General features: G+C 46.8%; 1 protein-coding gene across 1 annotated transcript; it reads left to right on the forward strand.

The window, feature by feature from the left end:
• The first annotated feature begins 914 nt into the window (after positions 1 to 914).
• On the forward strand, positions 915 to 14,278 carry LOC142255994 (arylacetamide deacetylase-like 4). The gene is made up of 4 exons (XM_075327467.1): positions 915 to 1,129; positions 8,403 to 8,625; positions 11,656 to 11,719; positions 12,263 to 14,278. The coding sequence occupies exons 1-4, from the start codon at positions 953 to 955 to the stop codon at positions 13,017 to 13,019; spliced, it is 1,221 nt and encodes a 406-aa protein (XP_075183582.1). The 5' UTR covers positions 915 to 952; the 3' UTR covers positions 13,020 to 14,278.
• The last annotated feature ends 620 nt before the right edge of the window (positions 14,279 to 14,898 follow it).

Consider the following 14,898-nt stretch of genomic DNA (forward strand, 5'->3'; position numbering starts at 1 on the left):
CTGGTGTGTCTATCTGTCCCTTAGGGGGCGACTAGGGTTTAATGGTTGGCTGAATGTCTCCTGATGTGGGAAGATGTTATGCAGGGGCCTAATTGTGACTACCTGGATTCTCCAGGGCGTCACATACGCATACATGGACATTCCACACGTACACACGGCAAGCATACGCCATCACACGGATTTCACACATACCAGAGAAACGCCCAAAAAAAACGGAACATGGACCCGAAAAACGGAACGTGAAACATGTACTTTTTTTTGTGGAAGTGTGGCAGAGGCCTAAGAAAGTATTTCTTGGTTATCAACTCGAGATTTTAGGTTGTTTATTGTTATCTATTTAAAGGGAATCTGTCACCAGGTTTTTGCTCCCCCATCTGAGAGCAGCATAATGTAGAGACAGAGACCCTGATTCCAGCCATGTGTCACTTACTAAGCTGTTTGCTGTCATTTTCATAAAATCAATGTTTTCTCTCCTGCAGATCTAGCAGTTATACACAGCTCAGGAATATGCTGGACTATCTGCAGCACGCCAAGTAGTCCTGTAATGATTATATCCTGCTGATTACACAGTGATTATATCAAAACTACACTAAGCAGCTCAGTAAGTCACACATTGCTGGAATCAGGATCTCTGCCCCTAAATTATGCTGCTCTCAGATCAGGTGGCAAAAATCTAGTGACAGATTCCCTTTAATAACCCTTAAAAAAAACAGCAATTTCTTAAGTATTGTATTGTGGTTATTTATTATTAGTTGTGAATTGGTTACGACATTGTACGTATGTGCTCCTGGTATAGAGAACTTGGTTTAAAGGGTTAATTATGTGTGCTAGATGCCGGAGGGAGGAAATATGCTCATGAGAACGCATACTTAAAAATTTGGCTCAACACTTCAACTCGGACTGAAATAGGGAACAGGAAGTGGGAGGAAGAAAAACAAGAAAAGCTGCCGGAATGTTCGGAGCATTCGCTTCTCCGCTTTCTGCGATCTGCATTATTCTTCTATTGTGTCTTCTGCTACTTTTGGGAGCAACTTGGTATGAATCCTCCAAAGCAGAGTACCCCCCGGGGATCGCAAATCCTAAACTTCTTCGGACATTGCATACTTTTGCCACTGCCTCGATGATCGTGGTGAGTCCATAACCTGAATCCGAGGAATCTGTGTTGTGCTTGTTCTCTCCGCAATAATCTATAATCCTACAAATCTCAAATGCTGGTTATGGCCGTGTTTACACACAGGGGTTTTGTTTGGCTTTTCCCGTTGCAAAAAGATGTTTAGGATTTTCTGAAACTCCATTTGTTTCCACTGCATTTTATTTTGTCTTTTATTTTTATTATAATAATAATAATATTTATTCACTTATATAGCGCTATTAATTCCGCAGCGCTTTACATACATCAGCAACACTGTCCCCATTGGGGCTCACAATCTAGGTTCCCTGTGAGTATGTTTTTAGAGTGTGGGAGGAAACCGGAGAACCCGGAGGAAACCCACACAAAGACGGGGAGAACATACAAACTCCTTGCAGATGGTGTCCTTGGTGGGATTAGAACCCAGGACCTCAGTGCTGCAAGACTGCAGTGCTAACCACAGAACCACCACAAGACTGCAGTGCTAAACACTGAGCCACCACAAGACTGCAGTGCTAACCACCGAGCCACCACAAGACTGCAGTGCTAACCACCAAGCCACCACAAGACTGCAGTGCTAACCACTGAGCCACCACAAGACTGCAGTGCTAACCACCGAGCCACCACAAGACTGCAGTGCTAACCACCGAGCCACCACAAGACTGCAGTGCTAACCACCGAGCCACCACAAGACTGCAGTGCTAACCACTGAGCCACCACAAGAGTGCAGTGCTAACCACTGAGCCACCACAAGACTGCAGTGCTAACCACTGAGCCACCCCAAGACTGCAGTGCTAACCACTGAGCCACCAAAAGACTGCATTGCTAACCACTGAACCACCACAAGACTGCAGTGCTAAACACTGAGCCACCATGCCACCCAGTGTTAAGAAAAAAATGTGTCATTCAAAATTACATATACAGTCATTTAGTTACCGTATATAATGGGGTAGGCAAAGCAAGGCATCTTTTCCATAACCATTACTATGCTGTTCTTAAAGCAAAATCATATTTCTTTTTTAATGTTTTTATTATTATTATTATATATTTTTTTTTTCTTTTGCATTTTTTGGGATGCAGAAATAATACCGCACTCTGCTGCCCTGTAAATTGCATTTAGGGAAATCCACAGATAATTGTTTTTAGGTACGATACAGTAAATAAGCATCACAGGGCGTAGCTGGGTGAAGGGGTGAGGGCATGGAGCCAGGGAAGGTGGGGCATCATCTACTTGCCAGTCACTGTACGTTTTTATCGCTTTTTTATCCGTTTTTTTAGTACAGTTTTGTCACAAAACTGCATGCAAATCCTTATACCAGCAAAGTCAATGAGAATTCTGAAGTATTGTGCACACATTACTTTTTCCCTTGCAGATTTGCAGCAGAAAATAAACTGCAGAATGAAAATTCTTTCAGCGTTTTTTCGCACCCAAAATGCATGAAAAACGCATGCAAAAAATGCACCGAAAACAAGTAAAAAATGCACTGAGAAAACGCAGCAGCATTTTTCCTGTCAAGAGATGCAGATTTAGTGCAGACATTTCTGCAACCAAGTACTCAGTGTGGGCACATAGCCTTCATCTCCTCAGGACAAGACTATTTTGAACATTTGGGATGAGCTGTTTTTAAAGGGAATGTGGCTCCCCTGAGGCTTCCGTCGCCACAGGAACATTGCACCCCATCCAGCGGTGTGATGTCCCATTCTGGGTAAGGAAAGGAGTGAACGCCGGTCCCCAGGCAAATCTACACAACACCCATTGTTAGGTACACACTGGGACCAGGGACAGTGGCAGCAACCCTCCCATGCTGCATGCTGGGAGGGGCCGTAAGACCCATCCCTGCTCCTATAGGGTACAGCTTGGCAACTGGGGAGGTGGGAGGAGCCACCCGAGAGTAGACAGAGAAAGGAAGGTCAAGTGTAGGGAGTTTGAGTAAGTTGAAGTTGGAGAGGAAGGAAGGAGGAGGAGGTCTCCGGGAGGCAGACGAGAAGGAGAAGCAGAGAGAAAGCTCTAGTCAGACAGGAGCTAAAAGAAAGAAATAGATGCTTCATGGTGAAGATCCTGGGACTCAGAGGGTCCAGGTGACACCAAGCAGAGAGAAGAAGGGATTCCAGGGCCACAGAGAGCTTTTGAGCTGTGGTGGCCTGCTCCACAGGAACATCGGTGGAGGGATCGAGCTGCAACAGGGGACGGTCCCTAGAAACCGGCGGAGTGAAAAATCACCTCCAACAGTAAAAACCGAGGCCCAGGGAAAGTTGCAAACTCCCCGGGCCACAGCCCACAGCAGAACCTCTAGAAAGCGGGTAAAACATCCGACAGGTGAGCCCCCGGCCCGGAGGCTGTAGTGGAGGCCGAGCCAGGTTCATCCAACAAGGGCAAGGCTTAAGGAGACAGCTGAAGACAGAGACACTTTAGAAGAGGGTACCGGCTTTCATTCCAGGATCTACCCAGGATTGGCGGAGGTCCCTGACAGTGGGTTCCAGCCGCCCAAAGGCACCAGTGTGCTGCAGCCCAGGAAATGTGAGTAAAGACCTTGGAATTGCACCCTCTGGTGTTGTCTCAATTATTGTCGCCTGCATAGACTTCCATCACACCATAGACTCTTATGAGCACCAACTGTTGCCCCGGGGTACCGCTCCACCTGTGGGGAGCAGTACCATCATTGCTGCCATTCCATCACCCCGGAGGCCTCATACAGCAGCGGCGGCTTAATAGCCGCATACCACAGTTGGCGTCACGAACACAAACTTTATTCACCCCAACTCACCAGCCATATTAATTGACACCCACCAGGGTCACGGAGTCGGGCTCCGCCACCACTGACGACCCCCGGACTAGTCCGGCCCGGCACCGGGTGTCCCATAGCCCTGGGGTGGGCGAGTCAGGAACATGTCACCAGATTTTTCATGTGTGAACTAAGACTACTACCGTCTGCAGCCCCATGTGCTGCATTCTATAAAGGTGTATATTATTCCCTAACTCCCCCTGTATACCCCCAAAAAATCTTTACATATTCTCCTGTATGTAAATATGGAAAATCAGGTCTGACGAGTGTCTTTGGTGCGGCATCTATCCCTCCTCTCCACCACTGATTGTCATCCTATTCCTCGGATTGACACCTCCTGCATCAGCCACATAGCAAGGGGAGATCTTGCACCTGTGCATACACATTGCCGGCTTGCGCATGCGCAGTTAAGTTGTAGCCTGTGCCCGCAGTAGGGCTGAGAAAAGTCCCCAGCCCTGCTCCGGCTTCCAGCTCCGAGGTGCAGTGAATATGCTATGAGTAAAATTATCGGGGATCAGAAGCAGGAGGCAGCAGAGCCGCAGAAAACAGCGCTGGATACAGGTGAATATAGAAAATATTTTTATTTCAAAGACCCGTATTTTCTCCAGTACGTGTCACACTGATGTCACAAGGATCATAACAGTGTGCGGGCTGTGTGACATCAAAAACCGGCCATGTCTACGTGTGTACATGCAGGGCCAAGCAGGGTAACACGGTCCATGTGAAAACACCGACGTGTGTGTAACTCTAGAGAATAACATGGGTGCGTGTGACATCCGTGTTAAAAACAAATGTCACAAGTACCTGAAACACGGATGTCTGAAATAGGCCTCACTTGCGTTTTTGATGCTGTGTATTTTCGCTGCGTCCAAAACGTTTCGTTTTACAGTACAAGCACAGTGGATGGGATTTATAGAAATCTTCTGTCGAATGCGCTTCCTTTTTACGCTGTGTAAACTGATCTGCGGTGCGTTTTCCCAAGCCACAGCATGTCAATATCTCTTACAGGAACACTCAGTCTTCTGTGCAGATTCTTGCCATAAATTAGATGCAGAAAATCTACAGGTAAAAGACACACATGCGTTTTTGGTGCATTTAGGAGTAGAAATGCACCAAAACGCATGTGATCTGCGCCTAATGATGTCAACAGGACTTCCAAAAACAAAACAGCTTTATTTAAAAGAGGAGACACCAAATATTTTATTGAAAAATCACAAACAGTGGTAAAAAACATTAAAAACAACTACTTGGAGACATGGGGGATGTCACAAGGTTAGAAGGAGAATAGCAGGGTCCCCTGTTAGGAATACATGATAAGTGTTCAACCTCTCCCAAACACAGCATAACACACAGGTTTCTAAATAAGGGGGCGGAGAGAAGCACTCTACATATGGACCATCATATTAAAGGGATTGTAAGTGGACAAGTATCAAAATAGAATGGCAAAAATAGCCAAAGTGCTAGTGTCGCGGGCGGGGAGGAGGGTGTCAGCACTGCGCTCACCCCTCTGCTCGGGTCCCGGCCGCCGCTGCTCTGCGGCTGCTGCTGCTGCTCTGTGGCTCGAGCGATGGGCCGGATCCCGGGGACTCGAGTGGCGCTCCTCGCCCGTGAGTGAAAGGGGATTTGATTGTTTTGGTGGTGGGGGATTTGGTGATTGTCCGTGACGCCACCCACGGTTGTGGTGATTTTGGTGACACCACCGCTGCTCTGTACGGAGATCCCGGGAGCGGTGACAGGGAGCAGCTGAGTTGGTGATTCTCCCCTCCGTGGGCAGGGGGCTGGCTGTCCCGGGGCCCGGTGACGGGGTTGGAATGGTTGACAGGCGGGTTATGGGGCCTGTTGAGGTGCAGGGACGCAGGGGCAGCGCTGTGCCGCACGGCACGGAGGTACTCACTCAGCCCAAGGATGATGACACAGTTCTCGGTAAACAAGCGGCTGGTTGGACGGGTCCCTCGGACGGCTGCGGTGCTGATGTTCCCTGCAGTTAGCGGTGACGGTCTCTTCCCTGCACCTAAATACGGTTATTGGTATTGATGGGTCCCCACCGGTAACCCGCTCCCCGGCTTGGATATGGGCCGGAGGAGCCCCACTTTGCCCGCAGGCGCTGGCCCTGAGGTACTGGTGCCTTGGCGGTGGCGGTGTCCTTCTCTCACGGTTGGACCTTTGCCTTCAATCGGGACTTTGCTGTTTAGAGACCCGGAGGTCCCCTTCACTGACTGATTTGGCAAATTACGGCGACTCCAAGCCTTGCCGGGATCCGAAAGGCCCCTGCAAATGGTGCTGGCCTCACTTTGTGTACCGCTCCGGTACCGCCGGGCCACCACCCGTCCACGGTCCTTCCGGCAACTCCGATCAGCCTCCACTGCAGACGGTCACCGCCGTCTGTCAACCTTGCTGTCTCTGTCCGGGGCACACACCCGGACGCTCTCAGTCAGTTTCTGGTTGCTCTACTGCCACTTCACTGCTCTCACTTCCACTGTCCAAACTAATCTGCTAGTTTTCCTGCCTCCAGGACTGTGAACTCCTCGGTGGGTGGAGACAAACCGCCTGGCTCCACCCCCTGGTGTGATCATCAGCCCCTGGAGGAGGGAAACAAGGGTTTGTGTTCTGACTTCGGTGTTCCTGCAGGGATGTGGGGTGTGTGTGATGTTGTGACCTGTGACCCTTGGCTTGCCCAAGGCGTCACACTAGTGCATGAGAGGACACCCAGAAATGGATTTAAGAACCACCAACGCGCGTTTCGCGAGGATACTCTTTCTTCTTCAAGGAGGGAAGATCCTATGTATGAGGCTTGTACAAATGCTTCTGTCACTCCATATAATCCCAGATAGACCAGATGATGCTGAGATCAGGGCTCTGCGGAGGCCGGATTACCACTTCCAGGACTCTGTGCTTCCTTAGGCCTCTTTTAAGCCTGCTTTACACCTTACGATCCAACATACAATATCTTATGCAATCGTAACCGCCCCCATCGTATGTGCGGCACTTTCAATTTGTTGAATGTGCCGCACAAACGATTAACCCCCGTCACACGTACTTACCCGTCCATACGACCTCGATGTGGGTGGCAAACATCCACTTCCTGGAGTGGGAGGGACGTTCGGCGTCACAGCGACGTCATGCGGCAGCCGGCCAATAGAAACGGAGGGGCGGAGCTGAGCGGGACGTAAACATCCCGCCCACCTCCTTCCTCATTGCCGGTGGACGCAGGTAAGATCTGTTCATCGTTCCCGGGGTGTCACACACTGCAATGTGTGCTACCCCGGGTACAATGAACAATCTGACGTTCAATTCATGAGGAATGAACGACGTGCATGCGATGAATGTTTTACCGTTCAATCGCAATCGCACGTACCTGTCACACACTGCAATGTACTTTACGATGCCGGATGTGCGTCACTTACGACGTGACCCCGCCGGCACATTGTAAGATACATTGCAGTGTGTAAAGCGGGCTTTACACGTCCGTGAAAATCACGCACGTGTTTCACGGACATGTCAAAGATGCGTATTGCCCTTGGTGTGCTGTGTGTACGGCACACGTGTGTTCTCCGTGTGTTATCTGTGATAACACACGGAGAACGGGAATTTTCTACTCACCTGTTCCTGGCTTCGCTGTGCGTGGTGCTGATCTTCGGTCTCCGGTCCTGCAGACTCCCTGCTGCTGCCGCTTCCGGCCGCAGTGAAGTGAATATTAAATAAGCATAATGAGCGGCGGTCGGCAGCAGTGGCAGAGACAGCAGCGCTGGAGAAGGTGAGTATTGTTTTTTTCTCTCTCGCAGACACGTCTTTTCTCCGGTGCGTGTCACACGGAACACATCCGTGCGGTCTGTGTGCATTACGTGAGACACGTTTGCGTTCCATGTGACACCTGTGATGCCGGAGAAAAAATGGACATGTCGGCGTGTGGAACACACGGATACACGTAAGTAGGGAACAGACACACGTTCCGTGGAAAAATACTTACGTGTATCCAAATCCATTAAAATACCTTGGTCTACGTGTGCATGTGTCTCCGCTACGTGAGAAAACTGCCAAACACGTAGCGGAGGCACGTACATGTGAAAGAGGCCTTACACTGAGGATAGTCCTTAATAACATTGGTTGTATGTTTGGGATCATTGTCCGGCTGTAGAATAAATTTGGAGACAATCAGACTCTATTATGGTATCGCATAATAGATAAGTATCTGCCGGCATTTCTCAGCGCTAAGGACACCAAGAAATAGGCAACATTGAGGACCACAGACACAGGGGCTCGCCAAGAAAACTTAGTATATCAGATGAAAGACACCTCATGCTTACCTCCCTGCGAAATCAGAAGTGCACACTCATATTCAGTAGCTCAACACTGATTTTGATAAGTGAAAAATGATTTCTATTCCTAATGTCATTGCTACAGGGAAATTCAGCATTTCACAATAATAACTGACTATTGTAGAACCTACGGACAATCCCTTTAAGGATATTTTTTTATTTTTCACTCTATAGGCAAAGACTCTTGATAAACTTGGAATATGTAGCTTTGAAGGTTTTTTTCGTTTTCTACAAAAAACATTTGTATCCAAGCTCACGGATGATCCAGAGGTTTTCAAGAAAGACTTACAATTTGGAGGAGTGCCGGTGAGAGTCTACCAGCCCCGAACTCCTTCAGTTGGCGGCAGAAAAGGAGTCATGTTTTTTCATGGAGGAGGATTCTTGTCTGGAAGTATTGGTAAGAAAATCAAACCCTGTGGTTTAAAAATTGCTCTTTTGTGCTAAGTGATGTCCTTACTAGTGATGAGCAAGCACTACACGCTTGGGTGTTCGGTACTCAAAAAAAACCAGGTTGGACGTTCGGATGGGCTCAACCAGAGGATAGAGCATAATGGAAGTCAATGGAAAACTTGAGCATTTTTCCGGAAGATGTTTTGGAAAAATGCCCAAGTTTGCCATTGATTTCCGTAATACTTGGTACTCGAGTCCAGCCCGTGCAAGCGTCTGACCTGATCGTTACAAGCACCGAGCACCCGTGCATTGTAGTGTTCGCTCAACACTAGTTATGAGTACCGAGCACCCGAGCATTGTAGTGCTTGCTCATCACTAGTTACAAGTACCGAGCCACCCGAGCATGTTAGTGCCCGCTCATCACTAGTTACGAGTACTGAGCACCCGATCATGGTAGTGCCCGCTCATCACTAGTTACGAGTACTGAGCACCCGAGCATGGTAGTGCCCGCTCATCACTAGTTACCAGTACTGAGCACCAGAGCATAGTAGTGCTCGCTCTTCACTAGTTACAAGTACATAGCACCCGAGCATGGTAGTGCCCGCTCATCACTAGTTACAAGTAAAGAGCACCTGAGCATGGTAGTGCCCGCTCATCACTAGTTACAAGTACGGAACACCTGAGCATGGTAGTGCCCGCTCATCACTAGTTACAAGTACGGAACACATGAGCATGGTAGTGCCCGCTCATCACTAGTTACAAGTACGGAACACCTGAGCATGGTAGTGCCCGCTCATCACTAGTTACAAGTATGGAACACCTGAGCATGGTAGTGTCTGCTCATCACTAGTCCTTACCTATTCAATTGTTAAATAGCTCATACACACAGTAGTACTTGGCTATGTCCATACAGGACAAAATTGTGAAGACTAATGTGGATATGGCTGCAGAAATGAGAAATATTGCAGATTGGAATGAAATCTGTGATGAAATTTCTGCAGCATGTATAGACTTTTTGTGGATGTCATAGCTGCGATATTGGTCAATTTATTGTCATGTACGGACTTGGGGAGAGTCCGGCGTAAGTCAGATACACAACAACGGGGGTAACACCACGACAAACAAGGGGTACACTAGGGACATTTTAACAATGGTGGGCCCCAGTGCTAGTGTGAGGGAAGATGGACTCCTCCTCTACTTACCTACTGCTGTACCCTGCACTCCTACCCAGTTCCTATACAGTTTCCTTACCAAGCAAGAACCTGGAGATCTGAAAAGTCTTTACAGTAGTCCCTGGCTAGAGACTGGGCAGGTGAAGGATGCTAGCTCCACCGCTGCACTGAAACAACACACCAGTAAAGGAAGACAGACGGGGGGGGGGGGGGGGGGGGGGTGAAACACAACAGACTACTGCAGTCAGCACCAAGACTGCAGCCACCACAGCAACTTCAGCAGAGGGTTTCAAACAGCTCCTTCCTCCTCCAGGACCAGCGTCCAAATGGAAATGAGAATAACCGGAACCCTCTGCTGGAAGCAGAGGATATATAAAAGGGACTGGGTGTGGCCCCAAACCAGAAACACCTGGTAAAGGTAATGGCATACTTGCTGTCAAGGAACACAGGCATTAACCCTCTGACTGCTGAAAGAAAGGAAATTACATTGACATCTGCAGAGTCTCACCAGGCAAAGTGAGACTCAGACCCCAAACCTGTGACTCATCTATAGAAGCAGAGAGACGACCGTGACATTTATGTTGCAGATTTTCTCGGCAGCATGTAGATAAGATTTTGTAACATGTCATTCATGATGTTGCCTGTTTTCAAATCTTATGGCCCTGTTTTTGTGAGGCCTATAACAGGGATAACATACAGAAGAAGTACAAGTCCACCAGAGAGACTCCATGCACCACTGTGCAGCCCCATGCACAAGGCTATGTAGGGCACATGAGTAATAATCATAAAAATGTTAAACCTAGCACATGGGTTAGCTGTTGGCCAAGGACTCTTTCAACCAAAAACTAATCGGCCATACTCCACCATAACCGGCATTCTATGCATTCTCAGCTTGGCAAGGAGTACATTTTCATTTTAATGATACAGTTCAGTTAATTTTTTACTGATGTCACTCCGAACTTGGGGTAGACGGGGGTGGGGTGGGGTGGGGGGCTACTTTAACGAACGCTATTGTAGAATGGTTCACATATTCTATAGTAAATCCTGGTTTGGTTTCTGCCTATACTTCCTATTATTCCTGATTATGCTTTTATATAAGTATGCTGCCAACTACCCAGCCAACAAGCAAATCGCTAATTCGTTGGGTGATCAGATTGGTTAGGCTGGTAAAAAAACATTGTTATTAGTGCACCACCCCTCGTAAACATAAAATGTGCGGCCAATAACATGATACTGTATGGGAGAGGTCCCCAACCTTTTTGACCTTGAGCACCACATTCGGTCCTGAGAGAAGATTGCGAGTCACGTCCCCTAACAGTTATGACACCCAGAGCACCCCTAAATGAAAGCCAAACCTCTTCCACAGAAATCACACAGGGGAAGTATACCAAGATCCAGAGGTTCCCACAATACCCCCATTCAAATCTGTTTTTCTGTGTGGGGTTACACTCAAAATTCACCATCTTGAGACCTGCTCTTCAGAGTTTTTTGCTAGACCTGGTGCTAATGGATTAAGCTGGCCAACAGCTGCGAGCCACACATTATGGGCCACATGTGGCTCTTGAGCCATTGGCTGGGAACCTCTGCTGTATGGGGACAGGACGATCATGTTAGCAATCAGTCCGCCCCAATCATTTGGATAGATCAGCTTATAAACAAGCACAGAACGACTTCATCTATAAAACAACAATACACTGGTTTTTCTGTTAATTTTTCAGTATGAATATCTGGTATCCGGCGCTCCACCTTATAGCTTACAGCATATAGTACCTTCTCTGTCTTTAAATGTGCCCTGATATTGGAGACTTTTTTTTAGCATTGATGGAAGAACGGCAGGAACTAACGTCTTCTTTATTTGGTTTTAGACCGTTATGACCTTTACTGTCTACACATCACTAAGAATTCTGGTGCCGTGGTTGTCTCTGTTGGGTAAGGCAACATCTTTTCCTTATGTTTTCAGTAAATTAATGAAGAACAGTAATGAGAAGGAGAAGGGAATCGCTTCAGCTTAAAAAGTTGACATGACTGGTTGTTGTGGGCACTGCTCCACTTTTTGTCTGTAGTAATGGAGGGTTGCCCAAGGCTGGACATGAATGGTTGCCATAATAATATTTCCTTGCATAGTCCCACAAATGTTATTAAAATTGTGATTTACTTATAAAAACCCCTATGTACTCCATTGAAGTGTTTAGAAGTAATGAAGAGGTTATCCAACTCAAGACTAAAACTTCAGCAGTTTGGGCTGAGGATAGCTACAAACAAAAGCTTGTACTCTAGAGAGTTAGCTTGACCATCATTTTTTTCAATGGAGATGAGTTAACACTGCAAAAGGAATTTATTAATACATTCTGCAAAGTACTTCCAAATTTGCAAGTGGTGAATAATGCATATGAGGATCCTTTATTGTCCAGAAATTGACCCTTTATGCTGATATTACAAGCCCATTTACAAGTTTTTGATTATTAATTTTAGGTACCGCCTGGCACCAGAACACATATGTCCAGCTGCATTGGATGACTGTCTCATGGCTACAGTTCACTTTCTGAAGACGGCTGAAGAACATGGTGTTGATCCTTCCTCTGTTATAATATGTGGAGACAGTGCCGGGGGCAATCTTACAGCTGGTGTTTGTCAAGCTCTTGTGGGTAGATCAGATCTTCCAAAGCCTCTTGCCCAGGTGATGATATACCCAGTGGTCCAGATGGCGGACTTTAATTTACCCTCGTACCAGCAAAACAAGATGGTCCCTTTGTACCTCCGATCAATTGCTTTACACTCCTCACTGACATACATAGGTGGTGACTTATCTTTGTCGAAAGAATTGATAAAGGGCAGCCATGTTCCTCCTGAAATCAGACAAAAATTAAGTAGGTGGTTGAGTTCTGAAGAATTTACGGTCAAAGGCTACAAACCTCACATCATGGCGCCATTTAATAATGACATTTATGAGAAAGTTAAGAAAGCTCTTGACCTTCAATGTTCTCCATTGTTTTCTGATGATGCTGTGATCCGGCAACTACCACAGGCCTACATACTAACATGTGAGTTTGATATTCTTCGCGATGATGGAATACTCTACAAGAAACGGCTGGAGGACAATGGAGTCCCGGTCACATGGTATCATGTTAAAGATGGCTTCCACGCAATTGTCAGCTTCTTTGGTCATCCTGAGGTGATATCTGGTAAACTAGCCATGGATAATGTTGTTTCTTTTATTAAAAACCTTTGATGCATGGTAACTTATATAACTTATATATTCTGTATGAAATTATAAGTTATGGCTTTATGCCATGAGGCCTTATAGAAAATTGTAGCCACTTACCATACGGTTTATATCACTTCTATTTACGTCATTTTTCGTAGCTTTTATTTTTTTTAGCGCGTTTATGCTGACAATGTATAACATTATTATTAAGCCTTTTTTCCAGTTGTGTACATAAGCATATGGGAGAGGTGTAGCATCGGCGTCTCTGCAGAGTCGCCGATTTATTCACTGCCTCGGCCAGGTCGCGGGGCTATCTACATACTCTGCTGCCTCCTTGCCCTCACGTGCCCAGTACAGGCCGCACAGGGTTCCTGGGAGTGCTCCCAAGACATGCGCGCACACACCGGTCCTCCTCTTACAGTTGTGCTATTTCCAGGAAATGCTTCTTAGCCTATGGCTGAGAGGCACTGTGTATTTATGGCAGCCTCCTATTAGGGAAGGTGCCTGCACAATGTCTCTAGTTAATCAGTCAGTCTCCAGTCTGCTACCTAGCTAGTTGTCAGGTCCTGAGCTCCTGTCCTGTTAACCCTGTGTTTGCCTTCAGTACCTGCCTTCCCATACCTGTGTACCCTTGCCGAGCCCACCATTCCTGCCGTACCTGCCTGTCTAGCTTGCCTCAGTCACCCCACCTGTACCCCTCTATTCTTAAGTTCGTCACCTGTCCTGGGGGTTAGCTGCCACAGTCCCGGTCACTTCTCTGTGAGTGGTACCTGGTGACAACCTCGCAGCGGGTGCTTAGTCAAGCCCCTCCCATTAAGGGGTAAGCCCGGGGTCCCCCTGTGGCCCAGTGGATCCACTAATCCCGCTCGCTGCCTCTTCACTGGCCGTTGGTGTTACAAGATGATGTGTAAAAAGTAATCACACCTAAAATCTGCATTGTTTATAATAATGACAAAAAGAGACTCATAAATGTCGCAAAAGTGAAGGAGTATTTGGTGTATTTTCTGTTAAATTTGAGATGACGATAGTAAATTTGCTCTGCATGCTTGGATATGTCTGACCAAACATGGCCTCGCCTAACAGAAGGCCAGGGCTGGCGGGAGCCGAGGTGACAACATTCTGTGAGGGGGCACTTACTTTTTCACATGGTTCATATAACTGTGACAAAATAAGTTTATGCACCAAAAATAAAAAGAAAATTAACTATTTAGTGCTCACTTGGAAATCATTATTTTACAGTAATCCAGTACTGTCAGTTATAAATAAAGTTTTGTTTAAATGTTGTTTTATTTTTTCAAGTTTCTCCATTTCTATTTGTCATATTTATATAGCAAGAGATGAATCAGAGGAAATTCAAGCAATCTGACAAGAAAGTGCCTATAACTTACACTAGGCTGTGGCCATGGCAACCAGCAGCCACGCTTATCTATGGTAGCTAAACCATTCAACCTAAAACCAGGCCTAGTTGCCCCTAGCAACCTATATTAGAACCAGGCTTAGGAAATAGTGTATAAACTAAGCTTTGATTGGTTGCTATGGATGAAAGGAGAATTTTCTCTGTCAGGAAAATAGAAGACTTTGATAGATAAGGCCTATGTGTGATGGCAGTTGTCATAGTGCTTGACAGTAGGACCATTACCAAAGACATCATCATTCAAAGGCATAACTTGAAATTCCTGGGCTCCAAACCAATATATGTATCAGGGTCATGTGTTTAGTTTTAGGGGTACTTTGCACACTACGACATCGCAGCTGCGATGTCGGTGGGTTAAAATCGAAAGTGACGCACATCCGGCGTCACTGTCAATATCGTAGTGTGTAAATCGTTTATGATACGATTAACGAGCGCAAAAGCGTCGTAATCGTATCATCAGTGTAGTGTCCGACATTTCCATAATTACGC

Source organism: Anomaloglossus baeobatrachus, chromosome 11 (genome assembly GCF_048569485.1).
Source record: "Anomaloglossus baeobatrachus isolate aAnoBae1 chromosome 11, aAnoBae1.hap1, whole genome shotgun sequence".
NCBI classification, from domain to species: Eukaryota; Metazoa; Chordata; class Amphibia; order Anura; family Aromobatidae; genus Anomaloglossus; species Anomaloglossus baeobatrachus.